Source organism: Primulina eburnea, chromosome 1, assembly GCF_022965805.1.
Source record: "Primulina eburnea isolate SZY01 chromosome 1, ASM2296580v1, whole genome shotgun sequence".
Taxonomy (NCBI): Eukaryota; Viridiplantae; Streptophyta; class Magnoliopsida; order Lamiales; family Gesneriaceae; genus Primulina; species Primulina eburnea.
In genome coordinates, this window is record NC_133101.1 from 3,226,583 (window position 1) to 3,251,633 (window position 25,051).

At 31.3% G+C, this 25,051-nt stretch overlaps 1 protein-coding gene across 3 annotated transcripts; it reads right to left on the bottom strand.

Moving 5' to 3' along the window:
• Positions 1-7: 7 nt before the first annotated feature.
• LOC140817275 (haloacid dehalogenase-like hydrolase domain-containing protein At4g39970) lies at positions 8-10,009 on the bottom strand. 3 transcript variants are annotated; one of them, XM_073177007.1, is made up of 12 exons: positions 9,597-10,008; positions 9,362-9,455; positions 8,040-8,084; positions 7,850-7,900; positions 7,541-7,615; positions 7,152-7,185; positions 6,403-6,458; positions 6,240-6,299; positions 5,728-5,787; positions 5,586-5,632; positions 5,428-5,502; positions 8-188 (listed from the first exon to the last, which is right to left on the bottom strand). In XM_073177007.1, exons 1-11 carry the CDS (start codon positions 9,956-9,958, stop codon positions 5,454-5,456), a joined length of 933 nt encoding a protein of 310 aa, XP_073033108.1. In that variant the 5' UTR covers positions 9,959-10,008; the 3' UTR covers positions 8-188; positions 5,428-5,453. The 3 variants fall into 3 exon arrangements, with proteins under 3 accessions (XP_073033108.1, XP_073033050.1, XP_073033171.1); XM_073176949.1 differs by lacking the exon at positions 8-188 and having other exon boundaries at positions 5,253-5,502; XM_073177070.1 differs by lacking the exons at positions 8-188; positions 6,240-6,299 and having other exon boundaries at positions 5,253-5,502; positions 9,597-10,009.
• Between the last annotated feature and the right edge of the window lie 15,042 nt (positions 10,010-25,051).

Below are 25,051 nucleotides of genomic sequence, written 5' to 3' on the forward strand. Positions count from 1 at the left end.
ACAAGCCTTCTAGGAGACCTTTAGTCCTCCTAGGAATAGGGTTTGATTCTACACTTTAGTCCTCGAATTGGACTAACCACTTTCATTCACTTATTTGTTTGATCAACCCTTCATTTTTTTTGAAAGAGAGACAACATACGGCAACTAGCACAGGTGAAGACAAAGGTGACAACAAGGCAACAACAAACCTGCACCAAAATATATAGAGGCTAAAGAAAATTAGGGGTAATATAACCACTTCAAAAGATTCCAAGGACACCAATGGAAGTAATGTTTTCCAGAAAAGACAACTATATATACTTCAAATAAAAAATAACAAAACAAACAAAATCAAGAAGCACAAACACAAAATCCATCGAAATGTACATCCTAGAACTAATTGGCTGGAATTCGATACAAACGAACATTGAATAGGCATCACAAGAGCCCGTAGTGTAAAGCAAGCAACAACAACAAAACAGACATGAGTTCATTGTAATTCTTTTATAAATAAATAATTTGAAGCGTCTATTTTTAAATTGAAATAAAATAAGAGTATTGCGATCATCTCTCGTTCATAACATAATGTTCACATCCAACATCACGAGGTATATATATAGAGTTGGTTCAAAAGTTGGCTTCCCATTATAGAATACTTTATCTCGCGGTTGAAGAGGTGTTCTCCACAAACGTCCCCACTTATCCAGTATAGCACTGATCTCTCAATGTTTCAACAGTTCACTGTATCTAGTTACATTTTTTTTTCATGCCCCAGTCGCATGATGGCCTCATGTAAATGATACGCATCCGTCCCCGACTTGGGATAATTCTGTGATGATGACTCTGTTTACCAGACATCCGTCGAATATGAGACGTAACATAAACAAACTCTAAATTTTCTCTGACAAGTGATCGATACATGACATCAATTAGTATGTTTCATCACAAGTATATATCATGAATATTAAACTTAGCAATCTCGCCCTTGAATCTCATAGTAGGAGGAGCACTGTTAACATCTATTATAGATTTGAAGTTTTCGAAAATTGTATCTCTAGTAATATTGGACTATTTAAATATTCACAGGCATTCATCTTTTCCTCGAATATATTTCCTTTGTGTAGTTGCACGTCTTCATTTATTCAAAATGAACACATGCATTTCTCATGTCCAAATTATGTGTTCTCTAGATAATGTAATTTGCCTCTCGACATGTACCTGATTGTGTGCTCAAAACAAACCTTTGGATCTTGTCATTCACTTAGCAAACTTAACTTTTGGACCTGGCAAGAAGCTCCTTTGAAATATCAAACTACATGCATTATTAGAGTTGCTGGCCGGTATTTTGATCGCCAGAGCCTGCTAGCTATTTCTTTTGACAAGAATAACTTTTCTTTGTGGGGAAGTGGTGGATGATTCTTGCTGCGCAAAGTATGGCAATTGGTGCTGTCATGGTTAATCGCTGGTTCTAGCTCGTGCATGGTAAAGTTATATCAAACTCTATGTAAACTGGTGTGCAGGTCTTTCACTTCCAGAACAGCATTTCATAACCATCTGGTAATAGAGCATTGGAAGATCTAGAGAAAGATCATGGGTTTATAAGATGGAATGATATCTCCATTGGTTTGAGGCCTTTTGGGTGGTTCCAAAAGCAAAACCATGAGGGTTAAAACCCAAAGTGGACAATATCATACCTGTGTGGAGAAATCCGGATTCCATTGGTCCTAACAGTGGTATCAGAGCCATGGTCTAGATCGAGCTGTGTGGGTGGAATCCTCGATACCTAAACGAAGGAGGTGAGGGCTCCCGGTAAAAATCCTTGATTAAACTCTCGAGGTGGTTGATGCTCCCGGTATTCATGTAAGGCGTGCGCTACAACGCAGTGAAGTGGAGTAACCTCGATTGGAGGGCGAATAAGGCTTGAGGGGAGGCTCGGACTATGAGAATAATAGTGGAACTTCGTTTGAGGGGAGGATTGTTGGGATGCAACCAAAGTCTCACATTGGAAGATCTAGAGAAAGATCATGGGTTTATAAGATGGAATGATATCTCCATTGGTATGAGGCAATATAAATCGCCCATTTCGTGCACCAAACGCTCCACTTCGCCCCGCTTCACATCCCAATTGATCTCCGTTCCAATCCCCCATTTCGTGCACGGATAATGGCAATTTGTCTGCTGGTCGGCGAAAAAAGGCCAGCTAATAACCGGCACACCTCCGCATATGCTTTCAACCGTCGAATTCCATCCACGATGAGTCAAGAACGCGCCGACGGATCCATGAATTGATTTCATCGTGCAAAAGATTCTTTGGGCTTTGTTGTTAGTTGACAGACGCTCATGGGATGCAATTATGTTTAATTTGTCCACATTTAGCATTTCTTTTATTTATTATTAACATCCATCTGTGTAAAAATATTCAGAGTCAAGCTGGAAATATCATTTGCATCGACGGTAATAAAGAAAGACCAGTTTATAATCGAGTAAATTGCATACAACTCTCTGTAAAATGTACTTTTATCTAAAAATAGATGACAATTCTATGTGAAAAATAAATAAGCGCACAGCCCCTTTGGTTTTTTTTTTTTAAAAAAAAAGAATCTGATCAAATAGCACCGACTTCATAATTTTAGATCCACTCGATTTTAATACTACTGAAAATGTCTGATTAGATTCTATTTGTTTGGAATGTACGAAAATAGTAATTATAGCCATATAACAAAGTTAAAATGTAATAATTTTGCAACATGACACTAAAATAATCAAAGAAATAAAATTAAAATACTACAACTTAATAAAAATATATTAAAACAGAAAAAAATAACGTGATTAATATTTCATTACTTATTATATTTTGATGAAGAAAACCAGAATCAGTATTCATTTTAGAAAAATCAGAACAAACCCTTAAAATACAAATACCAATAGACCGAACTATGAATGAAGTAATATAGAATCAGTAACAATAGTCAGAAGTTAGCCTTTTACGATAATCTGTCATACTACTCTAGTCTATTAGATAATGTCCTTATTTATGGTAGGCATTTCTTACAATATTAAACTTTATTTAATGTCATTACATAAATCATACAGATCATTTAATGACAACTATCATTTTGAATACAAAAACGATTTTCAGGTACTCATAACTGAAAAAAGAGTCGTTCTCGTTCAAACGTTGAAGATGGTTCATAAAAAGACTTCATAATACGTTCACATACACTTACCTATTGTGAACTTACGAGATCACTCACACTTTCTAGAAAGTCTACAAAAACCAGCAAACACTTTAAAGTTCTATCATATTCAAAAAATCATTTGTACTATTATTTGTTCACATATTCTTTCATTGTATTTACCCAAGGAAAAATATGAAGTGTTTTTAATATGTGGAAATGTCTTTTCCACTTTCTAGAATCAATCTTCATTGAGTTTTGAGTTGTAATACTAAGAGTTTCAATAGGCAAAAAATAAGTCATACGGAATTGGATTTGTATAAGTGTGTACTGATCAAAGTCTTTTAATAATATCTTTTGGAAATAGAAAATAGAGAGACGTAGAAAAGTTTGTCCTTCGAATTTTCAGAAACAAACATTGTGTTATTTTACCTTCTACTGTTTCTAGGTTTCATCAAGTGTTGTGGACTGCTTCCGCATTTTTAAGTAGTCTATTGTACTTTCAAATGTCGAGTTTAGCTTCTGACACCTAAAAAGGTTTGAAGCACATATTTCAAAAGCAGAAGAAAGAAAGAAAATTCGGAACTCCCCTTCTAAATACTCCACCAATCCTAACAAACGATATCAGAGATAGGGTGTATCTCGTTTTGAAAAATCTACTGCAAAACTTATGACATCTTTCAACAAGGTTCTCATGTTCTCTAAAGAAGAATTCGGCGACTAAAAATCAGGATGAAAGCTCATCTAGCATGCGGTATGTCATCACTGATGATCCCATTAAATTATGAAAGCCGATATAACTGAGACTATATCAGAAGGAGATCCACAAATGTTGGAAAAACACATAAACAAATGGACCAACGAAGATAAAGGAAAGCAAACATGGATAATGTATCCAAAGACTTATGTACAACATTCTTGACAAAAACACATTTAGCAAAATCAAGATGTGTTATACTGCAAAATAAATCAGGGAAATTTCATCTAGACATGTGAAGAAAATGATCGGACAAAGGAAAATAAACTTTCCATAGCAACGCGGAAGTTTGAAATGTTAAAATAACAGTCAAAGAATCTTTAAATAACTTTGTTGAAAGATTTAGTAACATTATCAACGAGCTAGCCGCTCTTCAGCAAAGAATATGACAACAGAGAAATTGCACTCGAGGTTATGAAAGCATTTCCCAGAGAATGAGACTTAAGAATATGTCAATGAGATAATCAAAATATTTGAGCAAACTGGAACTTCATGATTTGTTTGCAGACTTAAAGGTCTATGAGTTTGAACTTGAAGTAAATAGTGGTGAAGACTTCATCAAGTCAGTCAATTAAAGCTCTTATCACCGTTGTTGTTTCAAGTGCTTTAACTATTGTTGCTATTGAAAAACCATCTGAAATGACTGTCGAGCAAATCAGCAACGATGCTATGTCATTATTCTTCAAGAGATTTTCAAGGTTCGTGAAGAAATGTCATATGACATATCAGAACCTCGATTAGAACTTCAAGAAAGAGTCATCATCCAGTGACATGGCCTTTTTCAACTATGGGAAAGCTGATCACTTTATTGATTACTTTGATCCACATAGCAAATAGCTCATATACTTTGTGACTACTTTGATCCACATAGCAAAGAGCTCATATACACAACAAAAGGAACAGTAGAGTATAGGATTATGGGGAAAGCTTATTGGGAACCGTTGTAGTTGAAGAGCTTATTTGGACTTCAAAATCATTTTCAAGTATTAGATGCATTTCTAATAAATAAGTATCATTCATGTCGCCAATTAAGCTTTCAAGAAGAGAGAGCATGACATCAACTTCCGATTGAATATGATCATAATGCATATATTTCGAGTTTTTACGCGATTGATTTGTCTTAGTTACGTACGTCGAAAAAGGCTTTATAATCGATTCAATATATGTGTATAGTTAGGTCCTGATTTTGAACTCTACCGTGATCAGTGGAATGTTTTAGCCTAGTCCCCTTCTCTTATACTACTGTTTCTCGTTACTAATAAAAGAACGTATAGCGCTATCTGGGGAAAAAAAGATGGACAAAAACAGTGCGCCGAATATTTAACAGAGCGAGGGAAGAATAGCCATAAACTTCGACTAACCCTGAATTTATTCGCGAAAGAATGAACTATATTTATCATAGTTGAAGCTTATTTTTACAGGTTGTGATTCCCAACTTAACGTGCATGGATAATCCCTCAATGAATGATATGTAAGGGAAGTTTATCAAAGTATGCTTTCGGTCGAATTACTCACAGGATGGTTCATAGCTAGCAGGTTCTCTACTTTGCAGTAACAACATTTTCTAGCAATGCTTCCAAATCTGTCAATCTGAACAAATAAAAACGATAACCAGGATAAGATTTGTTAGTGAAATTGAAAAATAATGTGCACTCGAGTGGTGAGATTATTACCGGACATTGCTCAAGTCAGGGTAGATGGCTGCAGCCTCTTTAAAATCCTATAACATGATTGACATGCAAATCAAATTTTTATGATTATATACTATGGTGCACAGTTGCTTGCTTTTGACCTTGAATATAATGCATGGTTTACCTGGTTAGCAGTGGATGGTGTATAAGAAATCACGCATGACATTCCGGCTCCAGTGGCAGCCTGCAGCATGAATGGAGCTCGGACATTCATCTCAGAAAATAAGTAAATGATAGAGCTATTTTATGCACTCGAAATCGTTGTTTTTTAATGCCTTAATCTAAATACAATGAAGTTTCTTAGCCAAGAGACTTCAGAATTTGAAACTCGTGATTTTCATTTGTTTCAACCATTCTCATGCATTAGAAAGGATAAATTTCAAATAATTTTCAGATCCCCTCATTTCGAAAACAGTGCATAAAGTTTCTTTAAGAACTAGATGCTTTTGTTCCATCGCAGGCTCAATGGGTAAAAAAATCGTGGAATATGATTTTAACTGTTGTATGAGAAATTTTCAAGGCGCGAACTCGAGTGTTGTAGAAATTCTACTTCAAAGTTCTCACAAAGCATATCAAAATTCGTCATTGTAGTTACTTTAAAAAAGAAAAGTAAATATGATAATTAAAAAGATCAACCAGCAGTCCAATGACACTGTCTTCTACTACCAAGCAATCCTTCCCCAAGACGTTCAATCTCTACACAATATAAAAAACTTCACTCAGGGAATGCAGAAATCAGAGGGCAGACATAAAAAAATGAGTATACATGACAACAAATTAACAATTCCACGCTAATTACCTTTGCGGCTGTAATATAAATTGATGGATCGGGTTTCTTTTCCTTCACATCATCACCTACAGAAGTAACGTGGAGAGCAATCATTGTCAAATGGATAGCTCAAATTTCACCGCGTGCTTGACATGCCGAGGTCAGTTTTTTGGGAAAGTAATGGTGTCAGGATTGAAATAAACAAAATCAAGCTACTAAGGAAGTCCATTAAATATTTTTATAAAAACATTCACATCTTTCCCGCAAGTGGTATTACAGTCAGTCCTCCACCTATGGTATGAGGGCAGTGCCGAGGGATCTATCAGTTGTACTAATACTTGCCGCGAAGCAATTCAGAATCAGCTTGTTTAAATCGGCCAAACAATTATCACATTTCATGGTAACGGAATGGCACCACGACTGATTTTCGCAATAAAAGGGCGGATAAATTGGTTGAATTGTTAATCCTGGCAAAAGAACATCAAGTAAAACACGGGTGACGGCCAATATTTATTTTGATCAACACTCTATGTCTTGTTATTTATCAAAGCTGCGAGTACCACAGAACCAAAGGAAAAAATGGTGTCAAATATTAATGGCAAATCAAAATCACACTATACACTAAAAGATACCAGAATTAGAATGTGAATCGATTAATTGAGCACACAAATATTAACCAAATGAGGATGTTAAAACGCTCTTCAACCAGTCCTTTCAAGATAATCATTGAGAAAGAGCTAATTATTTTGGATAAAGAGAAAAGCATGACCGAGACATACCTGCAAGGAAGCAATCAAGGCCCTGGAACCGCTCCTACAACAAGATAAGAACAAAACAGCAATAAACGACTAATACTTGATGTAAAATATGGGCATGGTGACAAGGAAATGACATAATACAAACATGGAAATTTTATATGTGCGTGCATGTTCTTATAAATGAAATGCTGAATAAATTAATTTATCCACAACTTTGCCCATTTTATTTACTTAAGCTAAGTCAGTGCTTAAGCAACAGACTCCTGTACTCTATATATAATTCAATTCTATTCTAAAGTTAGGCAAGTCCTGGCCCAATTGTAAATATTTATACGACACTCTTTCAGGATAGCAAGAACTTGCCAAGAACTAGTCAGCGTAGTAATTACAAGTAAAAATTAGAGTTTTACCATTCCAATGAGATTTTCTAAGCAAAGGATCACCGAACTTTTGGTCGCAGCAGAGCAAACAGCTACCTTTTTTCCCTGTAAAAGAAAGGGGGACACGGCAATGATTAAGATGTGCCGATAAGTGAACTCATCAAGACTCAGGAAACAACGCATCGTGTTAGACTCAGTCCTCCGAACATTATATTGCAAAAGCAGCAAATTGATTAAATATTGTTCACAGCTAAGTTAACTTTCATAAGCAAGCAACCCAAACACGATTTCATGATTATATGAACAGAAATAAATTGCATTTTAACATAGAGATCTTACAGCAGCCTTTGCCTCATCCATCAACTTCAGAACTCCAGGTCTAGGCTCAACCTGATTCAAAGAATGGTATGATGCTCTGAATGAATTGCTTGAAATTCCAAACCAAAAAACGAAAGAAAATGATATTTCGTCGTATCAGTTATCATTTATCCATAAACAGAGCAACATGCATTTACAAGTGTTCTCTTACAGTTCCAGATTTGATTATTTCTTTGTACCTCTCTGTTTTCCAGTCCTGCACCAATTATTTCATCAACCAATAGCTATTAAAAGGCAAAATATACTACATTGATAACTTAATTGCAGTAACAAAGAAATTAAGAATGGAGAGCCAGCACAAAAAAATGCACAAGCTAAATAAGGAGCGTGGAAAAAATTACAAATAACACCTAAATAACTGGAGATCTGTTGAAATAAGGATGTAGCCACACAAAAGTGAAAGTTTAAATCCAATATAAATGATATTTAACGACAAAAAATCTGGATTTGGATGACACAGGAAATACTCATTTTCACATAATCAACATTTTGGGCAAGTAATTGGAACCTCGAAGCAATATATCTATACATGAATGGAAAATTTTCAATTCCACAAAACATTGAAGCTTCCCAATTTCACTATCATAGCTCATTCCGAGAATGGTTTGAAAGAACGGCCACAGAGGTTGCATGATTTCATGGAAAACTCACAACTATTACATATATTGTATCTTAATGGAATATCACCTAGGAACAACAAACATAAAAGCATATATATATATATATATATATATATATATATATATATATATATATATATATATATATATATATATATATATAGATTTTGGTTGTTCCTGTCACAACATGTGATATTCGCTATATATATATATATATATATATATATATATATATATATATATATATATATATATTAATAAGAAAATTGAATAGATTCAAGTCATCCATTCAAATACGATTTGGTGCATAATCAACTACAATAATGACTAGTAATAGGATTTTAGGAACATAACCATAACCAAATACGATACCAATTCTATTTATGTTGCAAAACGAATGATCACCATGAATATTTTCGATCCAAATCATATGCCGTCCATTCTGTATGTCATGTTCCATTCCATGTAAAAATACCACTAGTTCCACCATTTATGGGCCCATTACAATCCGATTTATACCCAAAACTTGACAGCGTGGAACTATGAAACAGAAGCAGCAATTCCTGTTCTTTATATTCCATTAAGATTTTCGTTGAAAAATGATTCAAAGCTCAATATAGGACAAAATGGCTGCATATTTTGATTCAAGAACATAAAATACAGCGTGCCGATAGAGCATACCTAATGTAGACTAGAAAACAACACCTGAAAAATCTAAATCCCAAATAATGTTTTCATTCCAGGATGAATCCATGCCAGTGCACTCAAAACTGAAAGTTATGTCTTTGATTTAATAAGTTTAAGCTTAATCAAATTAAGCCCGGAAGGGAAATAATAGCAGAGAAAATGAAACCTGAAGAATGTCGATTAACTTCGCTCTATCGTCATCATTTTCCGGAGATGAATTGAAAATGGTAGAAATTGGCCAACCATGTTCCTTGAAATACCTTCAAGAAAGCGCACCAAAGTGAGACATATTTCAGCCCAAAGAAGAAAATTACATTTCTCAAAAACAAAACTTTCAAAAAAAAGAGCTAAAATTTTGCAGATAAACCAATAATAAAAGAGAGGTGTAAAAGGTAAGGGACCATCGCATTTTGGGTTTGCCGCCACCTATTAAATTCTGCAACTCGTCATAAAATTCAAGGCTCCAATTGAGCGGACCCGAGGAAGATGAAGATGGGCAGCGAACATTAAAATATGCAAAGGCATCATTATAGGCCTGGCGGTGGAGGTGTTCGGATTCAAGTATCACACCGTCGCAATCGAATATCAGAGCTTGGAGTGCACGAGATGAAGCTGAGGCGACGACTAAAAATGGTCTGCAGCTGGTGGTTTTTGAAGTGGCGGCGGTGTTGGCTTTGAAGGAGGAGGCAAGACTGGTTCTCGAGTAGAGACCGAGAGGGTTGGAGAGGTTTGGAGGGAAGAGTAGCATGGAGTAAGAAGCCATAGATGGAATTTGTGTGTGGGGCGTTGGATATGTTACATGTGGCTATGTAGTTGCCGAAAGTAGTTTGCTTCAGTTAAATAAATAAAGATGAGGGGAAAAATATATTTTAAATAAAACAAAAACTAATGAAAAACGGTCTCACGATCTTATTTTGTGAGTCGGATCTCTTATTTAGGTCATTTATGAAAAAATATTATTTTTTATGCTAAGAGTATTATTTTTTATTGTGAATATCGAAAGACAGTCTCACGATCTTATTTTGTGAGCCGGATCTCTTATTTGGATCATCTATGAAAAAGTATTATTTTTTATGCTAAGAGTATTACTTTTTATTGTAAATATCGGTAGGATTGACTCGTCTCACAGTAAAAATTCGTGAAACTGTCTCACAAGAGAACTATTCTTTAAATAAATTATATTAATATTGTAGACTATCAATATTTACAGTCTCTCTTAAAAAATAAAAGCTCAAAATCCGTAAATTCAAAAGAAACCCTTTGTTGAATATCCTCAGATGCTAGCAACTGTGCTACATGATTTGCAGCAGTGTTGAATTATGGAGCCACGAACCCGGAAGCAATCTTTTCGTATTTCCATCACAATTTGGGCCTCAAACGCAAAAGGTTTGGGATCATGCACGGCTTTAACCACCAACGAGGCGTCATTTCCTACAATCCATGGTTGTCTAGTGACTCAAACAGCAGCCCTCCCAAAGAGCATAAAGTTTTGTAAGGCGAGGGGAGTACAAGTCTTGAAAACAAGGAACCATTCCAAACAATAATGTCCCACCGTCGCCTTGCCCAACAAATCCAACACCAAAATAAGGGAACGATTCGGAAAAGTCTCCCCACATATTGCCATTGCTTCACGGTATTTCTATTTTCAAACACAAGCAGATTTCGAACAAGCCATATAACAAAGTAAAAGGTGCGAGGTCATCGATCGTGCCCTGTTCCACACACAACTCAACAGATAAGTCTGCAAAATTTCTTGCATTAAATGTGGCAAGCAGTGACCAAATTGCTGGAGTTTTCTACATCTCTCTCGCACATTTACATTTCACAAAAGCATGAAAATTATCCTCTTCAAAAGAAAGACGAAAGGGACAAAATGGGTCGACTTGGGCACCTCTCGCTGCACGAGAGAGACGTGCAAGTTGGCAATGCAATATTAATCGCACACCGCGTATGAATTAAGATCTTACTCGGTACCTTCAATCTCAACAATTTCCGCATATATTTCGTCATTCCATTAGACCACCCAACATGTGTTTCCTCCTCATGAAGCGTTGCTAACTTGAATCCCAATTTAGCAAAGTAGAGAGTCGTATCTGTGTTCGACGAGTCTTGAAGGTGAAAGTAAAAATAGATCATCTTGTGACTTCGAATAACTGAAGTTGGCTATTTATTTGTCATTGCATAATGTGATTAATCAAAATGTCAAATATCCCTTTCAATACATATTTAATCCTCCATAATATTCAAAATCTTATATTACATCGAAATTCTTAATTCCCAAATGTTTATGAACTGAGAGCTGAGTTAGAATGTTTAGGGTTCAAAAACATTTTAGCAATAAAGTATAGTGACTAAAATTGTATTTTTCTAATATCCGAGTACTGAAATTTTCAAAAATAAATTAGTTTGAGTAAATCTGAAACCTGATGGCCAGGCTGCTAATACCACTTGTAGAGTTGGCAAACTTACACAGAAGCTTAGTAGTTTGCAACGTCGTGTTCGATATTTGATGGAGCACGCAAGATATTCAAATGAAATAGGTGATGTTAGAGTAAGTGGGGTGTATTCAATTCAGAGTTTTGATGACTTTTAATGACTTTTTTAAATGATAGACTTTTATAGATTTGATAAATTTTTTATTGACTTTTATGGAATCTCACAGATTTATAAACAGATTTATGTGGATTTATGTAGACTTTTTTGTAAGATTTTTATAGACTTTTGTAGATTTTTTTTATAGAATTTTATAAATTTTGTACTTAACTATAACATGTGATTTTTTATTAATTTCTTTGAACCAATAATTAATTGACATATATAACATATTCAATTTGAAATTATTTTTAATATTTATATTAATAAATAAATTTACTTATTTAAAAATTAAATCGTTTAATCCTTACATGTATATATATGTGGGTTAATAAATCGTTTGATGACTTTTAATGACTTTTTTAAATGATAGACTTTTATAGATTTGATAAATTTTTATTGACTTTTATGGAATCTCACAGATTTATAAACAGATTTATGTGGATTTATGTAGACTTTTTTTTGTAAGATTTTTATAGACTTTTGTAGATTTTTTTTATAGAATTTTATAAATTTTGTACTTAACTATAACATGTGATTTTTTATTAATTTCTTTGAACCAATAATTAATTGACATATATAACATATTCAATTTGAAATTATTTTTAATATTTATATTAATAAATAAATTTACTTATTTAAAAATTAAATCGTTTAATCCTTACATGTATATATATGTGGGTTAATAAATCGTTTGATGACTTTTAATGACTTTTTTAAATGATAGACTTTTATAGATTTGATAAATTTTTATTGACTTTTATGGAATCTCACAGATTTATAAACAGATTTATGTGGATTTATGTAGACTTTTTTGTAAGATTTTTATAGACTTTTGTAGATTTTTTTATAGAATTTTATAAATTTTGTACTTAACTATAACATGTGATTTTTTATTAATTTCTTTGAACCAATAATTAATTGACATATATAACATATTCAATTTGAAATTATTTTTAATATTTATATTAATAAATAAATTTACTTATTTAAAAATTAAATCGTTTAATCCTTACATGTATATATGTGGGTTAATAAATCGTTTGATGACTTTTAATGACTTTTTTAAATGATAGACTTTTATAGATTTGATAAATTTTTATTGACTTTTATGGAATCTCACAGATTTATAAACAGATTTATGTGGATTTATGTAGACTTTTTTTTGTAAGATTTTTATAGACTTTTGTAGATTTTTTTTATAGAATTTTATAAATTTTGTACTTAACTATAACATGTGATTTTTTATTAATTTCTTTGAACCAATAATTAATTGACATATATAACATATTCAATTTGAAATTATTTTTAATATTTATATTAATAAATAAATTTACTTATTTAAAAATTAAATCGTTTAATCCTTACATGTATATATATGTGGGTTTATATGCATGTTTGTAAATTTTTCAAAATACATCAATTGATTAACATGTAATCTTATTTTAAATTGATAATATAAATGTAAAAATAATATTATTTATTATTGTGTGAATATAATTTTGTATAAAAATATCATAGCTTACATATTAATTAAAAATACGAAAATGAATTTAAAAAATTATTGTTGTTACGAAACTATTCAATTATTAAGAATTAAATAACATTTTTTTATCATCTTTTATTATTATTGAATATTACATTAATTTGTATAAATCATAAATTAAAAATCACAAAATCAATTCTATAATTCAAAATTTCCCCGTGTTATTAAAATAAAAAATTATTAAATGAACAAATAGCCAAAAAATGAAAAATTTGAAAAAGAAAGATGAAAATATATATAGAGATACACTTCGAAAATTTGAGAGAGTAGATGAGAGGAGAGAAGATATGAAGATATGTGATGTGCAGCGACAGAGAGAGAGTTAGAAGTTTAAAAATCCATTCAAATCTTTGGGGTGAACCAAATACAATTTTTTACAATTTGTAGTTGTACATTAGGCTTTAATGTTTGTATGTCAATGAATTCCATTGAGTTATTAAAAGTCCATGGAAAATTTGAATACCTGTAGACTTTTATAGAGTCTATAAAAATCAATGTTGAATACCACTTGACTTTTTAAAACTCCGTGAAAGTTTATTTGAATATCACAAGACTTCTATAAAGTATGCAAAAGTCTTGATTGAATACCTCTAGATTTTTAAAATCTACAAAAATCATTAAAAGCCAATAAATTTCCCACATTGAATACACCCCCTAAGAGTCGGGATTAAACCAAAGAAGAACATGAATCTTGAAGGGAAATAGATGAGCGACGGCGGCTTATGATTTGGCAAAATGAGAGAGAGTTGCTATCTTGTTAGGCTTTTTGAATAAACATCTATTGAAAATATTTAGCATACACAATATTTCATATATAAAATATATTATTAAGGTTTCCAGATCACACTAGCACAACGTCTTGATATATATTTTATATAATAGAATTCATTACAAGGTATGAATGGTTTTATTGTCAGAATTAATAATGTTTTTTGAAATATTTACTAGTCCAAAATAATTTTTGATGGCAACACTACTAATTACTTTTGTAATGGAACTTAGAATCATACTAACTTCTATTTATTTATTATATATGTTATGTCAGATGTTTTTTGAATACAAGATATTTAATTTATCAACCTATTTTTATTTATTTATTTATTATGAACCGCAAGTTTCTTGGAGAGATAGATATGTTCTGATTCGACCATGAGTAGGAAAACCAAATTCTAGATATTTCATGCACCGAGATTTTATGTTCATAATTATGTCATGCTTGCTTATGGTATTTCAGAAAAGCAAATTTTGATCGAACTCATATTTGTTCAATGAATTCAATTGGCTCTTGATAAAACTTTATATGAGTTCTATGTACTTTTATCTTCAACGAGTGACCCGACATTAATGTGGGCTGAAGCATTTGGTTGCCGGGTTGATTAAGTGTTTTTTAATGAAAATATTGATTCATTATTCTTCACAACAATAGGTCCGGAAGACTTTATTGAATTAACAATTCTAAAAACAAGATATGTTCGACAAGAATGAATTAGGTTCATGAACATCTCTTTAATAATATAATTTTGATTTTGAAAAATATCTTAATATATTCGTGTTTGGCTCGAATTCAATAATTTCGAATTCAAATGAAATAACATTCAAACTTGCTCGAAAAACTCGATTAATTTACACCATTAAGGTTAATTGGTCATTTACACTCTAGGTTGTAGCTACTATAGTCACCTATGTAACTGATTGTGTATAATATATTGATTCACTATTATAACATATTTTTATGTAAAGAGAACGAAATAATAATAATGAAAGGATTTTGAGTGGATATCATGTGAGACCGTCTCACGGATTTAATCTGTGAGACGGGTCAACTCTATTCATATTCAATATAAAAAATAATAATTTTTTATTGATGACTCAAATAAGATATTCATCTCACAAATAAGACATGTGAGATCGTCTCACACAAATTTTCGTTGTTAAGTATTATATTTATATTGTCAGATGGAATATTTGTGTGCTGTAAAATAGAAAATAGGAAAGGGAAAAAAATCCAATATCCCCCAACAGGACACACCCACCATTTTTGTTATACAAGGACATTTCACTTTCCACACAGCTAGTAAAGCCAAGCCTCGGCTGACTCTCGGGGCCCTTCCCATTCTTCTTCTTCTTCTTCCTTTTTGCGTCATGTTATTTTCAACTCCGGCCTCTCTCTCTTTCTCCTTTTACCGCCATTAAAGCTCGGCTCCCTTCGAATTTACAGTCAAATTCTGCAATGAACTGTTATTATTTCCCCTTTCATTCCTCTGTTTGCTTCTGAATCCGAGTAGGAGTACTATTATTATTATATTATTATTATTATTGTAAAGTTATTGATTTGCTTCACAAGTTGCGATCTTTGTTTAATTTCCTAGCACCCCACCTAGTTTTATTTTTTCTTTTCTTGTTTTTTATTTCCTTTCTTTATCGTTGATTTTCTCAGAATTTTTTTGAGACAAAAAATGCTACCATGGCTGTGACTTCCCTCATCCCATTAATTATTATCCATCTTTTTCTTCTTTATCCAACATATTGCCTCAATTATAATCAACCTTCCGACACTTTCAAGGTACGTACGTTGAATTTTTATCCCCTTTCTTCACAAGCAACCTCTCTCACTTTCCCACCAATTTCTGCTTTTATTTACGTGAAATATTGTTACAATTATTGGGTTTCATTGTGTTTGAACATGGTGAATGCGGGAGAATGGGATTGTTTGATTTTGTTTAATATTGAATTTCTCCGCAGAATCTTGTGGTGGAAGAGGAGAAGACGAGGTTGGGTTCCACACCGCCGAGCTGTCACAACAAGTGCAACCAATGCCACCCATGCATGGCTGTGCAGATGCCGACGGTGCCGAATCACAAAGTAATCCAGCCGAGCACAACCGCCTCCGCCTCCCAATCAAGTCCTCTGTATTACTTCGAGTACTCCCCGGGCTCTTCGTCCGCCGGAAACAGGTACTCCAATTACAAGCCACTAGGGTGGAAGTGCAGATGCGACGGTCATTTTTACAACCCTTGAATCCTCAAACCCGATTCATAATATTTTTGTCTGTATTGAATTAATCTCCATCGCCATGAAATTGAATGAGTTGTTGGGATATTGTGAATTTTTCTTGTACGAGTAATTATTGCTAGATCACTGTACATCCTCTCTGCACAACTTGGAAATTTTTGTCTTCTTCTTTTAATGATTAAAAAAAAGATAGTTTTTTGTTTTTTAACATAATAATTATTCGTTGTTTATATACCAAAATCATAAATTATGAGCACACGTTGTGCTTTTTTCATATAAAAGTAATTTTTTTTAAAAAAATTGGAGAATATATTAGAATTTATAACTCGGTGATGGTTTGTTTAATCAACTAGCATAGATGTTTAAAAATCATATTTTAATAAATAAAATAATTTTACAGTAATTTTTACATAGAGAGTAGGCAAAAATTTGTGTGAGACGGTCTTATGGGTCGTATTTTGTGATACAGATCTCTTATTTGGATCATCCATGAAAAAATATTATTTTTTTATGTTAAGAGTATTACTTTTTATTATGAATATCGGTAGATTTGATCCGTCTCACAGATAAAAATTTGTGAGAGACAAGATACCTACTCTAAAGAATAATACGATTATCATGATTGAAATTAGGATAAATTGGATAAATTTTATGTATGTATCTCTGGATTTATCATAATCTCGCTATTTTTATATAAAATATTTTATAAAAATTATAGAGATGAATAATTTTATTCCTTAAAAAAAACATAATGAATCAAATTCCAATTATGATATATTACTGCCTAAAACATTTGATTTATTTTTATTTTTTGTAAAAGGGGTTGGAATTTATTTATTAATATATTTAAGGGGAAATATAAAATTTTCTTGATAATAGCGTACTATCAATATCAGATCACTGTAGCGTCCCTGGGATTTTATGAGGGACAGTCCATATTTAATGTGGGGATTTACTAATTTAGTACTTTTATTTTTATTTTATTTTATTTATTTGTGGACATCGAAAAGTACACAGATTGGTGCAGAATCTATTTATTTACTGATTTTCTCAGACTGATTTTGGCTGTAATTTCAATAAATAATTCACAACAACAATAATAATAATAATTAACTAATTTTTGCTATTTTTTTAATCATCTATTATATTGTTATATTATTATTATTACATAATTATTGTTGTATTTTTTCCCTGCCTTTCATGTCTTTTCTATGTTATCTACTCGGAATCTTGATGAGCTACTGTCTCTTGTATTGTATCTGGTTGTCACGATCTTTGCTTACGATATCACACACACAAGGGGAATTAATTTACGGTAACTAAATATCCGATGATTCAAATATTTCTCTCAAATTTCACGTGAACTTAATGATATATATCATTTAGAGATGATAATTTTTTTCGTATAGAACCCAAAAAAAAAAAAACGGTTTTAGGGATAGATTTTAATATTCAAATTCGAATATTTTTTTAATCTTCGGAAATACTCTCTTCTTCGAACCGGTCTTAATAATAATAATAGAAATAATAAGTTCGGGTTTAGGAATTTCTTGAAACCGCTACATTACTATTTTTGAAGCCGGAGAACCCAAAGAAACTGCCAAGGGATGGGGATAGAGATGACAAACCCGCTCATGTCCTACTCTGTTGTCATCTTAGCGTCATTCAATCAAATATCTCAATCTTAAAATATTTCGTATTTCACAATCAAATATCTCATTATTCAAATATCTATGAGCTTCATTGTCACATTATTAATACTAGTGCACCGATGTATACGGTGCGTGCTTGTATAATATTTTTTATAATTTATTTGATTTATATTTAAATGAAGATCAAAATATAATTATAAGAAATAGTGAGTGACTAAACTGTAATTTTTATATATAAATTAAAAATAAATTAAAAAATAAAAGAATAAAAAAATGACCTCAATGAGAATTGAACATATAACCTAAATCCCAAATAAACAATGATCTCTTATCCACTGAAATACATATAACTTGCATTAAAATTTGTTAAAACAGACTATGACACCAAAGTTAGTTATTCTAAGTGTCTCAAACTTAATAAAATAGTATAAAAGTATAGATTGATTTATATTTTCATTTAATTAAAATGGGTATGGTTTTTTTATTTTTATAGTTAATTTTATTAATTTTATTTATAACTTTTTCCTCGGTATTTTTCATTTAATATTGTATTTTTCTTTTCTTTTTTTAACATTTATCTAGTACAAATAGTTTAATATTAAAATTGTATTTTGAAAAAAAATAGTACAACATAGTAATACGAAAGTTCAACCAAAAAAAAGAAATGGAAACAATCTAACAACGATAATTTGGTTATCGAATTTCATTCGATCAAACAAATTTTTATTAAAAAAAATTAAAAAATTAAAATTTAAAAGTTGAAGCATGCAGCTTGGGTGGGTTGCAGACGGCAACCACCCACGCATGCGGTGAGCTGCAGCGTGCAGCTCACACTGCATGATAAAAAAAAATCTAGTTTTTCAAATGAAATATCCGGACACAAAATGTGATTGATTTTCAATACTCTAAAAACATGTTTCATTTGAAATTCATCCTTCAAATATTTCCTGATATCACATCCATCAATCAAGCACGTTTTTTTTTTGACAAGGGTCCAAGGATTTAGTGGACAAAGATATATTCAGACGAATAATATGTCTCGGATAAAATGATCTCACATAACTATATTCATAAGACAGATCGATCTGGTTCATACGTACAGTGGAATAATAATGATTTTGACATTAAACGTTATATTTTTCATGAGTTGAATACTTTTTACTAAAAACAACATATACTACACAATATTTCTTCATAAAATAACAAACAAAAATATAATTTTGAAGTAAAAAATTAATATTTTGATCAAAAAAATTTGGAAAAACTACACTTGATCGAAGGGTTTAGAGAATATATATATAGTACTTCTCAATCTATATGCCCACAAATGTGAATTTTTTTTCAATTTTACACCATTTCTGGTTATTCTTAGATTTTTTTAAAAAAAAATCTCTAATTTTTCTTTATATGTTTTACATTATAAATAGAAAGTAATTTAATTTGTTCAATACCATACTATACAACGCCGACTTGTGTAATTTCATATCAGCAATCCCAAGTGAAAAATGACTAAAATTTTCAAAAACAAAGATTAACATACTAAAACTGAAATTTGACAACATGAAAAACTAAAATCGCAAAGTGTACAGTTTTCTTTACAAAAATAAAATTGACAATATTGAGTAATAATTTTATAAATAACTATTATTAATTAGTTTGCTCACTTACGAACGATATGATTAAATTTCAATTAAAATGGATTCAAATCATATCAAAACCTCGAATTCAAACAATTAGATCTTGGAACCAAAATCATCGGGTTTGGAATTATAGTAGACCTATTCAAACTATTAGGAGAGTTACTCTATCATAGATTCGACTCGACTCGATTTCGATTTGGTATTTATCAGAATTTTACAAGGCTTAAAAAAGTGAAAATGTGGAAGAAAAAAAAAGGTGAGATATTTTTAGTATGGGTTGGGTGGGGACGTGGCGTTCTGAATTTGCATGTGTTTTTTGACGGGCTTGTTTGGCAGGAAAAGGTTAGCGATGACCACTGATGATATGGAAATACAGGTCCTTCGCTGTTATAATTAATGAAAGGAACATGTGACCTGATAATGATATTTTGAGGGAGATTTGTTTATAAATTTTTACCACCATAGTTGCATTTGTATATGTCATATCAAAAGTTTTTATCTAGTATCTGATTCATACAAAAAAAGGTTGACACTCTTTGAGCCCATATATGTTTTTTCCGGATGAAATTCGATACAAAACATTGAAAATTTGGAACTAATATATGATATTTGAGTATTAAATGTTTTAAATATAATATCAAAGATAAAATTTTGAATATAAAATTAAAACAACTATATTAATATCAATAGTTGTTACATTTTTTTGTGTGCTCAAATATCATATATTAATATCATATCTAAAAAAATTGATATTGAAATATCATATATCAATATCATATTTTTAATGCTTTGTACCAATTTTTATCCGGTAAATACATGAGTAATTAATTTTAATACTTTTACATATGGAGTATTTATTTCAGCTAAAACAAATGTGTTCGTTGGGAGAGTAGGAATTAAAGATGCAGAAGCAATGGCGTTCAAGGAAGCCCTTAGCTGGGTTGAAGATATGAATGTTCAAGATGTAATCTTTGAGTCCGATTCTAAAATAGTTGTTGATGCAATAAAGGTGGAAATAGAAGATGACTCAGAGTTTGGTACAATTATCTCTAAGTGTCGTGAAGTTCTTCGCCAAAGACCATCGTTCAGTATCTGTTTCACACGTCGACAAGCAAACAAGGTTGCCCACAATCTTGCTAGGGTATCTTATTTCTATGCTCGTCCTTCAATCTGGAATACTCCTCCAGATTTTATCTTTGATGTTTTGAATGAAGACTGTAATTCTCTTGATTCTTAATAATATTTCTATTTCTGTTCAAAAAAAAGCACATATAAAATATTTTGCATTTGAGTCATATATCAGTGTCATGTTTTTAATATTTTGTACAAATTTTCACATGAGAAAAGACTTTTCATTAATATCATTACTTGTCATATATTAACACCATATTTTCAATTTTTGTACTGAGTTTTATCTGAGAAAACATTTGGGGCGCAACAGGGGCGGAGCCAGGATCTTGGTTCAGCGTAGGCAACCATATATTATAATTAATAAAGTAAAAAAGAGAGCAATAATTAATCGACAGCTAAAAATAATGTCTCATAAAGTTTGAACACAAGTTATGCACAGCCAATAGCATTGATAATTGATGGGAAAACGTCAGAAAAATGAGGAACAACGACGTGTACAAAATCCAAAATCAAAACAAAATATGATATAAAATATACGTTCGAAAAATAAGCATTAATTCATTATCGATTGGAAAAAGCATAAAATTATAAAACAATTGAATGATCGACAAACATTGAACGAAACAACGAACCTGAAATTTGGTAACATTTTGGATTTTTTTAGAGATTATGAAAGACTAAGCAGTAATTAAAATGAATTGGAATGATTGTTACTCAAAGTATATGACGTTTGTGACTCGAGAAAAAAAAACACATCCAGAAGGCTATATAGAGTGTATACTTAGATACTAATAACAAGTAAAAAATTGAGTCTAACATTTGGGTCTACAAATTATTAAAAGAAAATTGGATCAGTATAGACAGCTAAACATGTAATAATAGCATACACAAATTAAAAATGTAGACATAAATATATATATACATATAAACATATAAAAAAAAAATTGACCCAGTGTAGGCAGCAGCCCACACTGGGCATATGCTGGCTCCGCCCATGGGGCGCAAATAGTGCATAAATTTTTTTTATTTGAATAAAATATTGCAAAAAATATTTGATGTGATATGAACTGAACACAATTATAACTATATTGTTGGGATTTATTCATCATTTTTGAAATTTTTATTTTAACTTTAATTAATATTTAAAAACCCCACTCTTATATATATCTTATATCTATATATATTATTAATTGGTGTAAAAAATTTAAAAATTAATTTGTCGCAGCACTAGAAAACCTGTCCCAGTCGACGGTAAGAAGACTAGGTGGGCTAGATTCGAAGAGGGATAAATCACATGATATTATTTTCGGGAAATTTGGCTTCAGTCTCCAGTCGTCTTTTTTCTTTGTTTTCAGTCCCTAGGTACTTTTTTAGTACCACATTTCCATGAGTGTTTTTAAGTTTTCTCACATTTGTATGAAAGTCCACAATTTTGTGATAGGATGATGCAAAGAAATTTATGATGGGGTAAATAATATTTTTTTGTGTACTTTTTTCTACATATAAATAATTACAAAATTAGACTAATAAAATAATCGACAGTGCCGTGAAAACGTTTGTTCTTTCCTATGCCGTTTAAAATTAAATTATGTGTTGTGCTCTCGTCAATAGTATTATCAAGCTATTCCGATCTTAATCTGTTAGCCAACAACTAAATCGAAATCCCAAGCTCATGTTAAAGTATCAGAAACATTGACGCTGATATCCTCGAAAGGGTTCGGGTCATTTTAACCGAGAGAATATTTGTTATCAATATCATATATTAATATTATATTAATTGATTTTTAGTTTGTATTATATTATCAGTGAACATTGTGACAATACAATTATTTCGATAATTTATTGATTGTAGATTTTAGCAAAAATAAATTGAACACACCTCTAAAAATTTATCTTTTTTTTATATAATTTACAAAATTTTGTAACTCTGTATAATTATTTTTATTTATAGTATTTTACTTATAATCAATATATTTCGTTATTAAATACAATTTCCACTCAATTTCTCTCCATTATCAATTACTAATTTTTCTGAATTGCGATATTTCATATAATAATTTATTATGAAACTCAAAATTTAATTGAATCATCCAAACTACACCAAACCAAATCAAATTAAATTTATCAATAAAAAATTCATGATTTAGATTTGTTCCGACATGATATGATTTAGTCGGAATTTTTACGCAAAATCGAATCGAACCGAACTGAACTGAACCAAATCAAACCGTACGGTGATTGAAGAACCCTACTTTAGCCACCCAAAATCACGGCCAATTGAGGTAATAAAGACACTTTTAGTTCTCTTTTTTACTTCGGTAGCGATGAGAGGGACAATGGATTCCTTTTCGGTTGATTATATTCTTACTATTTTTTTTTCCTGTGTGGAAAAGGATGTAATTTCATGAATAAGTTGAGGCAGATTAAAGTGATTGCTACAGTTCAAACATCGAAAAGTGTGACAAGTCCACCAAAAGGTGCTTTCAAGTTTCAATCACTATTCCAACACATGATTCACAAACTTTGGAGTGTGGGACAAATTAATATTTTTCGTGGGACTATAAATTTAATTTAATATATTAAATTGAATGTGTTCTTCGAGATAATATTGTTGGAAATTGGGTGGATGAAAATGGTGGGTTGAAGTTATTAATGGCTTGAGGTACTTGGTGAAATGGTTTCATTGTTATATTTGGAAACACAAAAAATCATATGAATTTGTCTCATAAGATTTTCGATAAGAGCCAATCAATGGAAAAATATTGCAAGTTACTTTTTATACATCTCAGTTCTAATATCACTTATTTACTTTGTACCAACATGATGTCTCATATTACGATTTTTTACTTGATTTAGTCGTCATTGTTATTGATATGTTACTAACTCATTGTTTTAACCTTGTTAGATGCATACATTGCATATAGTAATTCGGGATATATATCCAATACGTGCTTTTATGTGACCAAGATCGTGAATTATTAACAAACCAACGACGACACAAATTAGATCGGGTAAAAAAAATTATTTCATTTTACGTGAGAGTTTTTGGTTTCATAATCAAGTAAAAATAGAAATAGTAGAAATATTGTATATTGTTTTTACTCGTGGGATTATAAGTTTAAACTTTTTCCCCCTTGAAATGGAGGTACATTTCAACTAAATAAAATTAATTTTATTAATTTCAACTTATCAGAAAGTATAATATATACTTCAATCATTCTAACAGGAAATTAGTTGATTAAGTTGGAGTGCGTGTAGGTAACCAAAGTTGTTTAACCCGACTCATCTCAAAACTAGTTCAGCTTACTCATTTGGGACATATCTGAATAACGAACTTGAAAGTTAATTAGGAAATGAGTCACATAGAGTGTACACGAATTGAGCTTGAACTCGACTATGACGAGTAGCGCTTGAGCTCGTCAAACTGAAAACACACAAGATCGGGCTCGATCCCAAGTTGGATATGGAGACCAATAGGTGGAAAAGAGACCATTGGATCACAAAACAAGTGTGGTAGAAAGAATAATTATATTTAATTGATATTTTGTGGACATTTTTAATTTAAAAATTGGATATAAATTGAAATTGTTGGGAGATAACATGGTCACAAGTACAACTAATGGTTGGGGCAAGGCCCAACTAAAGCCAATATATAAAGGCTGTCCAAGAAGAGGTGAAGGCGGCCCAACAAAGTTAATAGTGGATATCAGTACGACTTGGTATTTATCATTTTATACAAAATTAAAAATTTGCAATTAAAGAATATTTTCAAAAATAATTAATATATATATATATATATATATATATTATGAAACGGTCTCACGAATATTTATTTGTGAGACGATTTAAACCTACCGATGTTCACAATAAAAAGTAAGCATAAAAAATAATAATATTTCATGGATGACCCAAATAAGATATTTTTCTCACAAATAAGACCTGTGAGACCGTCTCACACAAATTTTTATCAATAAATTTTTACCCCAAAGAACATATAATATGAGAATCATTCGGAAAGACAGGAGGTTTCCATTGCTGAGCCCTCATTTAATGAGAATACCCAAATTCTGGTTCAAGTAAAATAAAATTCACGCAAAATATTGGAACCAGACAGTGACGTATACCGACCCAATGGCCTATTAATTATGAATCTAATTAATTTAATTTTTTAATATATATTTAATTAAATAAGAAAAATTATATATTCATGGGAAATAAAATTATTTGATTCCCTGTAGGCGTAGATTGTGATGGTTAAGTGTAATCTCAGTTTAGCACAAATG